General features: G+C 28.0%; 1 protein-coding gene across 4 annotated transcripts in view; it reads left to right on the plus strand.

The window, feature by feature from the left end:
• The window catches only part of LOC145323878 (uncharacterized), a 44,360-nt gene extending 34,128 nt beyond the window's left edge, over window positions 1-10,232 (plus strand). For 2 of the 4 annotated variants that reach the window (XM_080166463.1, XM_080166464.1), the window contains 8 exons: window positions 2,084-2,192; window positions 3,537-3,574; window positions 3,825-3,912; window positions 4,864-4,932; window positions 6,817-6,901; window positions 7,226-7,323; window positions 7,758-7,791; window positions 8,856-10,232. In XM_080166463.1, the coding sequence (XP_080022589.1) occupies window positions 2,084-2,192; window positions 3,537-3,574; window positions 3,825-3,912; window positions 4,864-4,932; window positions 6,817-6,901; window positions 7,226-7,323; window positions 7,758-7,791; window positions 8,856-8,987 (653 nt within the window). In that variant the 3' untranslated portion in view covers window positions 8,988-10,232. The remainder of the gene's footprint in view (window positions 1-2,083; window positions 2,193-3,536; window positions 3,575-3,824; window positions 3,913-4,863; window positions 4,933-6,816; window positions 6,902-7,225; window positions 7,324-7,757; window positions 7,792-8,855) is intronic. The other 2 variants (XM_080166465.1, XM_080166467.1) reach the window with 1 other exon arrangement.
• Window positions 10,233-11,570: the final 1,338 nt, after the last annotated feature.

An 11,570-nucleotide genomic window follows, 5' to 3' on the forward strand; every position in this document is an offset into this window, starting at 1 on the left:
TCACATTTATCATTACAAAGTGTGTACATTTATTCAACATATAAAATGAAAATTCGTGTTACAAAGAAATAAAAATAAATTAGAATTACCTGTACAAATAAAACTAATATCCTGCTCCAGAGTAATTTATTGTTTCTAGTCCTTGAAATATTTAATCCAATTTCTCTCTTGTCCCTGGATGCCATTTAATCTTGTACTACAATCAATTACTTTTCTTAATTGATTATCTAGAATAGATCTACAAAAATATATTAAAATGTTGAATGCATCTACTGTCCCTAGCTAAAGGGTGTGCAAAAAAAAATGCAGACCTTTTTAAAATTTAGATTGCGCGGCTTGTGTTAATAGTAGAAAAACGTTATGCATACCATTAGAACTGTTATGAAGTCTATTTTTTGGAAATATAAAAATGATTCCTATGCTACGTATAGTTTAGGAGCTATGTGGTAAAATGTCCCAACTGGCTTAAAACTTGACTTGCGAGTAAATCATTAAAGATTAAATTAAAGGGTATGCAACTAAAAATACGTACATTTTTAAAATTCTAATTGCTCAGCTTGTGTTAATAGTAGAAAAACGTTATGCATACCATTAGAACTGAATTAAAACTTGACTTGCGAGTAAATCATAAAAAATTAAATTTTTTCACTTTTCTCACAATTATCAATACAGCTCCTAAACTAAAAATAGCACAAAAATCGTACTTATATTTCCAAAAAATAGAGCTTATGACGATTCTAACGATATACATAGCATTTTTATACTATTCACACAAGCCGAGCAGTTTGAATTCAAAAAATGTCCGCATTTTTGCACGCACTTTTTTTATCTTTAATAATTTACTCTCAAGTCAAGTTTTAAGTCAGTTGGGACATTCTTCTACGTAGCTCCTAAACTATAAGTAGCACAGTAATGGTTCTTATATTTCTACAAAATAGTCTTCATAGTGGTTCTAATGGTATGCATAACGTTGTTCTACTTTTAAAACAAGCTGCGCAATTTGAATTTTAAAAAGGTCCGGATTTTTTTCTATACTTTAGTCTTTAATGATTTACTCGCAAGTCAAGTTTTAAGGCAGTTGGGACATTTTACCACATCGCTCCTAAACTATACGTAGCACAGGAATCGTTTTTATATTTCAAAAAAAAAACTTCATATTGCGGTTCTAATGGTATGCATAACGTTTTTCTACTATGAACACAAGCCGCGCAATCTAAATTTTAAAAAGGTCCGCATTTTTTTTTGCACACCCTTTAAAAGGCTTTAAGTTCAGGTTTGTTAACAGCCCCATTTGTAGGGTTGCTGGATTTCGCAGACAAACTTTTCCAAATATAGCTGCAACTGAACAAATAATGCGGGTGGGGAGGGAGGGGGGGGGGGGGGCGGGGGGGGGGGGGGGTATTAAAATGTCTTGATAAATAATAAATAATGATAATAATAATAAAAATATACAAGATTCTTCAAGAAAACGGTTTTGCAATATTGAAGGGATATTTTTTTTCTTCATATTTTGGTTGTAAAACAATTGATTGTTTAGTGTTTTACCTTTAGGCTGCAACATTTTATAAGATACAAAATAAACAGTAATTTAATTTTTTACATCAATTGTATAAAATGTAATGAATTACTTGAACAATTATATTGACACACAGCCAAATTATCACAACCAACCACTCCTACCCTGTAAATGAAATTACAATTTTTTTTACTTTTTTTCCAGTATGGCTTCGAAACTGAAATAATGTCTGCAGAATTGAAACCTGTTTTCAGTCACTCCAAAAATCATGTATGGTATCTAAGGCCTGGATTAACAAAACTGGTATTAATTTTAAAATTTTTATTTTAATATTCATAGTAAATTGTCCTTAATAGATACCATACATGACAGAAAACAGCTTTTAATCTTTTAATTTTATATTTTAATATCCCCGGAAAGCTGTCTTTAATACAATAAAATAAATAGCTATTAATTAACCTAACTTAATCCTATAACTAGCAAGAAAGCAAACAATCTTTTGCTAACAATTTACCATTCAAGTCATAAAATATTTTTTTTTTAATTCTGTAACTTTAAATATTTAAGGTCTATCTGGTGTTGGTGACCTTTTCACAGATGAAGTTCTGACCACAATGAATGACAACTGTCAAGACTCGCCTCCAATTATCTTCCCTCTCTCCAATCCTACATCCAGGTATTTTTGTACTAAAATTCGCACTATCCCTTTTGAATGGTAAATGCTTTTATTTTACCAAATCTCTTTTCTTTAATCAAACTTTCAGTTATTTGTAAACTTAAAAGTTGCACTATCTCTATGAATGGTGAGTGCTAACATTTTTCCTAATCACTTTCTTTCTCTCTCAAAACTGATTTTAATTATGTGTACCAGTAAAAGTTGCACTTTCCCTATACTATAACTTCAAGTTAAGAACAGAGTAGATTTGCATTATTCTATACCCTTATGTTTCATCTCTAATAGCTATCAAGTAGCTATTTGATTTCACAATACATAATACATCCATTTACTATCCTTAATAAATTTTTCTATGTAATCAAATTAAATTCTCTTTCCTATTTACAATTAAATTAATACTTAATTTTATTTTTCTGTTATCTAATATGAAAACTGAGCTCTTTTATATTAATCATAGTGTCTGTCTGATCAAAAGACTTCTAAAGTTTTTTTGATGAACATGCATACAAGTTATATACAAAAGATTGTGACAAGTTGTATTGTCAATGGCTTTCATTGATGTTCCTAGTCTGTTCTTTTTATACAAAAAAATGTACATGTTTTTTTATAATTATCTTACTACATCACAATCCTTTAATTTAAAGGAGTAAGGTTTTTCTATCTGAGTAAAACACTAGAGGGGAAAGGGGTTAAATAACTGTATGTCCCCTTCCCAAGGACCATGTGCCGATTTTTAATTGGGTCTTTGAAAATCAATGAATAGTGTTGAGAATATTAACACAGCCAAGTCGCTTCAAATGAGCAGAAAGCAATTTGCTAGCAGATGAAAAAGGGCCAAGGGAAATGCGGGAATGTAGTTTTCTGGATATACATCTATACCATATTTTTATTGAATTAAGTAAATTATATGTTTATTATATGGAGAATGTGATGTGTTAGATCAAAGATATTATCAAAATATAATGTCAAATGGTATCCCAAAGTCAAGGTTACAAATTATTACTGAACAATACCATGACAAGCTTTGTTCCAAACCCTTTCTTATCAAGCAGACCATGAAACATATGGAAAGTTGTTACAAAAGTCATTCAACATAACTTGTTTCACTATACATTGATAGGCTTATATGGCTAAATATTCAACTGTTATAATTAAATTACTGAACGTTTAAAATTAAGGATGAAATTTTTATATGAAATACATTATCCCTTGTTTTCATCTATTCCTTATTTAAACTAATACTATTTATCCATACTTTGATGAACTAACTTCATTCTGAATAAAGTAACTTACTATTACCTTTTATATTTTCTAAATTATGTTAAAACTTATGTCATTTCTTAGATCTGAATGCACAGCAGAAAGAGCACAAAGATGTACAGGTATGTTATTACAAGTTTAAAAACAAAAATTATTTTCAGAACTACCAATAAATTGACAAATAACAAAGAAAATTACTTGTGTTTTTTATTGTCAATCTTTTTATTTGATAAAACAAGCATTATTTGTTAATTAAGATTAAAACAATGTTTTGCTGTGAATCTATACAAAACTATACCAGGATTTAGAAATAAATTATCTGTATATATATAATAGACTTTCACCTTAGTTAATTGTCCTCTTATCTCATAGGTGGCAGAGCCATTTTTGCCAGTGGTTCTCCATTCCCACATTATGAAGTTCCTGGTCAAATTATTTCCTCTTCTCAGTGCAACAACAGGTTTTTTTTTAATAAATTGAACTTCATTATATATAGTAAAAGATTATCTTAAAAGATAAAAATGGAGATTAGTATACAGTTGTTTTATCTATCATTTAATCATTTAAAGAATTCACTTATATAACTTTACTATAAATTAATTGTGTCAAACATTTTCTGTTTACTTTTTAAAAAAATCAAACAAAATAGGATTCATGACATCTCTCCAGTTCAACAATAAGTACTGTCAAAATTACTTTTCATATAATGTATTTTGTTCATATAACATATCATCTAGATCAATAGAACTTTATCAAAAAGCACTTTTGTAATTTTGCTCATGGTTTTATTTTAATTTAATTTTAGCATGAGTATTGTGAAGTTCAATGATACACTTTAAAAGATTTAAATTTAAAATATTAGTTAACAAAGCTAATATCTAAGTTTTGCTAACTAAAAATTTAGATATCTTTATACAGCAAATATTTCTTAAATTTATCATTTGTGAAACATATAAATATTTTTTGCATGATTTTTATATAGAATTTATAATTTTCATATTTTTTTTTGCTTATTTGTGAATGATAAGTGTGTTTTTTTTAATATCATTTTTGAGTAGGTATTATGGTTTTGCTTATAAAACTTCAAATAAAACTCAAACTAAAAGATTATTTTATTTGAGTTTTTAAAATAAATTATGAAGTTGTATTTATCTTTGGTAATAATGGGTAATATTATTTTTTGTTAAACTAATTGGTGCTTACACTAATACTTATAAATAGTCCACTAAAAAACCTTCATACATTTTTATTTACAGCAAAGGCTCTAACCCACTGTGGCTCTCTCAACCCTTACTTAACCTAACCTAAACAAAATAGAAACATCATTAGATGATAAAATTACCCAATATAACCATTAATAATCTCTAGCAGCATTGTTTAGATCTTGCTTGCCTTATATATTATTATATAGATCTGGCTTGCCATATGAATCAGCATTACATCCCGGATCAGTCATTGCATCATCACAATGTAACAACAGGTATTTAGAAATATTAATCTCAGGTATAGGAACAAGTAAATAATCCTTGTTCCTAGCTTTCATCCCCCCCCCCCTTTAGTCACCCATTAATTCTTGTATAAGACAGGTAACCTATTATAGTTTAAAACCCATCCCTAAAACAATTTAACCAAATAATATTCAGGTTGAGGGACAAGAAATTTGTCCTTTTCTTAACTTTCATTCATCCTTTTTAGTCACCCATTAATCCTTTTATAAAAAAGACAGGTAACCCTTTCTAATTGAAAACCAATTCTTTAGAATTTAAACAAATAATTGTTAAATTTGCTATCAAGATAAGACAACCCTTTTAATTTGATTTATTTTTGGTTCAAAACCTACATATTATATCAGACTAAATATCAAATAGTATTATTTGATCCGCTTAGTTACAAGTAATTAACATATCAAGTTTTAAAAATTCTTATAATAGTACATAATATTCTCAGAAATCAATTTAGATTTGATATTTTGATAAAACAATTATTCATTTAAAATACAGTGTGTTTTTTTATGAGAACTTTTTTGAAAGCAATTTTACCCCACTTATAGTTATCAGAATTTAATGATTAACGGCTTATTTTCTTCGTTTTTTATAACCATTTATAGAACATCAAAAAATAATTCAGTTTTTATTTAAAAAGTACAGTAAAATCAACAATTCAAAACTTAGGTGTAAACATCTAAAAAAGGTTTTAGCGCATTTTTCTTAAGCTCAAATCTTTTACCCTTTGCAAGAAAAAAATTAGATTTTCAGTAGTCCACTTTGGGGGGCCAGTACTCCCTCCCTGGTTGAGATATGGCCTTCAAACTTTAATATGTTCTAGTACATGTCCCCAAAAGTATCTGTATTAATTTTTAACTCTGAATCTCAACTTCGAAGTGTTTAGCAGCCATTCTTGCAAAGGGTAGAAGATTTGAGCATGAGAAAAATGCGCTAAAACCATTTTTAGATGTTGACACCTAGGTTTTGAATTTTTTATTTTACTGTACTTTTTTAATAAAAACTTAAATATTTTTTTGATGTTCTATAAATGGTTATAAAAAACGAAGAAAATTAGCCATTACTCATTAAATTCTGATAACTATAAGTGGGGTAAAATTGCTTTCAAAAAAGTTCTCATAAAAAAAACACACTGTATTATAAGAATAAAAATATTTTGTAACCTAGTAGCTAAAAAAAGATAATATCCCTTCTTCGTTATTTTTCTTATGTTGAGCTAATTTTGTATAAATAAAACTATAATTTCAGTTGTAAGGCCTTTATAAACATTTCTATTTTAGAAATTTTCAGCCCTACCTAAATAAACTTCTCAATTTCAACCTTATTTGACAAAAACTAAACTTTCTTTGTGTAATATTATCATGTTAATGTTCCAGCTTGATATAATTTTATTTTAGTTATAAATTGTTAACAGGTAATGTACTTTATTTCTGCTTTTACAAAGCATGTCATTTAGATTTTATTATCTATCTCTTATTAGTCTTAGTCAAAAAACACAATTATATTAAAAACTCAAATCCTTTCAGTTATTTTCTATTCTTTAAATATTATCCTTTCCTATCTCCCTTCATCCCCCCTCCCCCACCCAAAACAAAAAAAAAACATAACCATTTTTTATTAAACCATGACTTTTAGACTTTCCTTATTACATATTTCCCTAATAATTCAAAACTTTTTCATGCACCTTGTTATATACTTCTCAATATTTCAAGCATGTTTTATCAGGGTTCTTTCTTCATATTTAAGAAGAACCGTTTTATTATTCTTGCTTATTTAAACTTATAGCTTAATAGGTAAGATTTTTATCATTATAATAAATAATAGAATTTCCTTAATTTTGTTTCCATAATTGAATTATTTAGATATATTTTCCCTGGCTTGGCCCTTGGAGCTGCTCTTGGACAGACTGGTGTTGTCACTAATGCCATGATCAACAGAGCTGCTGAGGTATAAACAAATATTAACAAGTTCAGATTGACAAATAGACAAGACATATATTCAAGTAAAGAATGACATAGATATGAAAAATTTTGACAAATATCAAAGTACTAAGATAACATTTTAATATTTGAATATAGATAGATAAATGAATTTTAAGCAATATGGATTAATTATTAAAAAATATCTTCTTATAAAAACACAACTTGATGCATTACACAAAATGATTATTTCTGATTATTATTATAGAGATAGAAATTATTAAGTAACTTCTTTAGAGAATTGTAGCAATGGTCCTCTTCTGATTAGGAAAACCATAAAAATAATGTTTAGGCTTTAGTTGAATTAATCAATGATGATGACTTGAAAAGAAGAGCAACCTTCCCTGAAAAGGCTGATATCAGAGAAATCTCTTGTCATCTTGCCTACAGGTCAGCTTGTTTAATTGTTTTATTGTAGTAGTACACTGTAGAGTCTAGGTAGTACCATTGTTAGAGGTGTACAGAATTATCTGTTACTAAAAATATCTATTCAAAGTTTTCAAATTTACTGCAGCTTTCACATTCTTTGGAAGTAAAATCATGATTTTGCTGCTTTGGTATTGAAAAAGTTTTTAATTAAAAAGTGCATTTTATATGACATCCACAATTTTGATACAAATTGGTTCATAATAATAAGAATAAATTATATTTTTGTTACAAAGTCAAAAAAAAACTTATATTTTATAGAGTTTTTTTCAGTTGATTAATAAAAATGTAGGAATAAATAGTAGAAGTTTCTTGAATGTAAATATATTTACTCATTTCTAAAGAATTCAAACAATAAAATAATGAATTTAAAATGTAATTGATTTAATTAATTTCAGAGTGTTTGAACAAGCTCTTGAGGAGGGGATTAAGGTAATCTATCCTACACTTTATTTAATTTATATTACACACATTTAATTAAATGTCTTTTATCTTACGTCAGTTTACTTTAGAAAAGGAAACGATCCACGAATGAGAGCAAGTGATTCTAAGCACCTTCCAGCATTGATCCATAGTGTTGTAATAGGTTTATGTTTAATACTTGGTTTATCGACTAAAAAGTTATGCTTCACCATTATTTTATATGGAATAAACTTAGAAATGTAAAGCATTTTTTGATGCAATATCAACAAAAGCTTTGTTGAGTTCAAAGGACAAAATAAAATAACATGGTAGAAAAGCATCAAATGCTGTAAATTGCAAAAGAACATTAATTACCTAAACTGTTTACAATATTACAAGTTACCAACCCTTTTTTTAAATATACATTTTTAATAAAAATAATATACTTTTGCATTACGCTTTTAAACAACAGTTTGAACTCATCAAAACATTTGATGATATTGCACCAAAAAATGCTTAACATTTAAAAGTTTTTGTTCATAGAAAACCATGGTGAAACCTAACTTTTTAGTCGATAAACCAAATATTAAACTTAAATCTAGTATATTCACTAAAAAAATACTATAGATTAATGCTGGAAGGTGCTTAAAATCACTTGCTCACGTGCGTGATTAGTCCTCTTTACTATTTACTACTTAGAAAATGCTATATATTTCTACCTATGATTTGCTTTTAGTGAAATGTCTAGATAAATTAAAACTAATATTTGTTACATGATAGAAAAATATTTAAATTTGAATTTGGACTTTTAGATAACAATTTACTATTTATGGATAATACCTATTGAATAAAACAGTTTTATAGCTTAAAGAAAGTTAGAATAACCTTATAAAGGGTATTTAAAAACAATTGCTTCACTTTTTTAATATACACCCTACAGTTTTGGTCAAAAACTAATTAAAAATAACCCAATTCATGCTCAAGCAAAACTGTAGGCATTATATTGAAAAAATATTTTGTTTTTTTAACACCCTTTATTAGCTGTAAAGTTAAAGAAAAACAAACAAATGACTGATTTTTCAACTAAATTTTAGCCTGGTAACAAGCAGATGGTTGAGGCTCTACAGCATGGTGGTGAGACTGAGATCAAGGAGTATATTTACTCCAAGATGTGGTATCCTGACTACAGACCTCTGGTCTACCTGCCTCCTGGTAAGGGAGAGTAAACAGTCCGCCAGCAGCTTGGGCTAGGATGCTGTACCTACAATCTGAGATTAGGAATGGATAATAAAAACGCACTTAATTCTCATCTTTTCTGAAAACTAAAAAACTTTGTAAAACTTATAGATTTTAAAATCTAAATTACCAGTATAATAATCAGTATATAAAGATTTTAAAAAACCTACATCCCTTTCTAAATTTACTAACAATAGATTAAAAAGGCAGAATTTGGGAAAGATACACAGCTATTTTTAATAGTTGAGTAATTTTTTTTTGCATGAATAATTTAAAATTTGATCCAAGCCTCTGATTGCAATTGTATTTATTATCCGTAAATTTAGACAGATCTACTGTAGAAAGTTTTCTTCTTATTTAAACTCATAAAAATCAATTTTAAGAATTTTATCCTTCATATTTGAAATTGGCTTTAAAAATTTCAATAAATTTTAGTGTTAAATGTATCAAAATTATTGTAAAAACTAAATTATTTTGAAAGCATCACAACGAAAAAATATCTTTGAATAAACTGGAGAACTAAAATCTTGAAGTGGTTTTTAAATTCTGTTTCCTGATAATAAAATATCAAATGAGGACCCTAAAAGGATAAAAGGATAAAAGAACTTTTAAACCACTAAACACCTTTTGACAAAGCTATGTCATTTAAACATAAAAACCAAATCCCGCTGACCAAATTCTAAATGTAACAAAATTATCATGAATTTTTACAGTCTTAAAACCAAATATTTATTATGTATTATGTATCATATAAAATGTTATATTTATATTTAATAATATTATAACTAGTGTAGTATAGTAATGTAGATACTTTAGATAAAGCATTTTTTTAATCAAATGACTACTTTATGCAAAAATAACTTTTTTACATTCACTATAAATTGTTAAAGCCAAAATTAAAAGTTATTATATGCAATTTTTTTGGCACTTTTAGATAAGTGTGACTTGAATTTTCCGGTGTTCAGATTAGTCCTATGTATAAATTAGCAATTTTTTGTATCACAATCTAAAACAAAACTTGTATTATGCATACATGTTTGTAAAGGGAACTTTATGGACATAATCAGAAAACAAAGAAATTAATTTTTGTTGTGATTTTATTCATAAATATTCCTCTTACAAAATATTGAATTTTTTACTTAATTAATACTGTAGATAATCTTTAGTGATTTAATGAAAAAGATAAACATTGTTATGGCCTAGAATACTCTGAAATAAAACTTGTTAATGTTAAATTATATTTTTGTTTTGCATAGCTACTCTATAAGAATTTGATGGATTTTTTTTCTGTCCAGTTTTACAAGGAAAAGCTCTTGCGTGTGCTCAAAAACAGGTATTATTGTATCAGAATTATCAAAGCATTGACACAAGAATCATTTAAAAATTGGTGCATAATTCTGGAATCAACCACTAGCCTAAGCCATCAAATTTGAATAAAGCTACCCTAAGCTGCAGGCATCCAAAGCTGCATCAGCAACCTTGTAAAAAGCGGCAATCATTCAGCTGAAACCAATTGTGAATATAAAAATTCTCCACAAGGGCTAGGACTCGAGCTGTAGTGCTCAGGAGAGGTAAGCAGAAATCAAAATCAATAATGTTTTCTAATTGTCATTGCTTGGAGATGATTTGGGTCATTTTTTGTTAGTTTTTGACCAAAACTGTAGGGTTTATATTGAAAAGAATGAAGCCATCGGTTTTTTTTAACACCCTTTATCTAAGCGCCTTCTCCAAGATTGTAACTCTTTAGTGATCTTGCTAGTATATCTATTTTGATCTTGCTAGTATATCTATAGAACTCACATCACCTAATACAGGGATCTAAAGGGATAAGACATTGGACGAAAAATTGATGTACATCCCAAAAGATAATACCCGAAATTATTCCTTCTGTAGATTGCAATGAGAGGTTTAAACGTTTGGACACGTTAAACGTTTGAACAAACCAATCAAAGTTCAATAAAAGTCCTAAAGAATAAGAAAACGTTGTTATAAAACTTTGGGGACTAGTGAAATAAACAGCCAAATGTCCCCTCCCTCCCTGACCCTAATATTATCATTTTTACAATGTAACAACAGCAAATACATTTACATTACTTAGACATTCAGAAGAGAGGAAAGTTATAAATGCTTTATTTCATTTATACATAGCAATATTGTGAAGGCTTTTTACTCCTTGAAATTTATTTTACCTATTTCAAACTTTTTTTTGGATACAATTTAATTAAGATTTAAGTCCCCTAGCGACTGCGTCTTTAGCATTTAAGGGTTTTTTGTTTGAATTTGGAGGGAAAGGGGCCGAGTGAAGTTTTAAAAATTTAATTACCCCTATTTAAGACATCTAAAGTGGTACAGAGTTTTAAGAGATATTAACGGACAAAAAAATATTAGCTTCTTAAAATATAATATCCTGGTATATAAAGTAGTATGGTTTTATTTAGATAATCACTGAAATGATTGAGTTCTTCATGTGATGGACGTTTTATATATGTCTTGGGATGGTTTGAACCTAATTTTCTTTGCTTCGTTCTTGTCCTTTTGAAAAAAGAGCCTCTGTATGCTAGGAGCGAACTGCT

Source organism: Acartia tonsa, chromosome 7, assembly GCF_053477335.1.
Source record: "Acartia tonsa isolate MP-2025a chromosome 7, ASM5347733v1, whole genome shotgun sequence".
Classification (NCBI taxonomy): Eukaryota; Metazoa; Arthropoda; class Copepoda; order Calanoida; family Acartiidae; genus Acartia; species Acartia tonsa.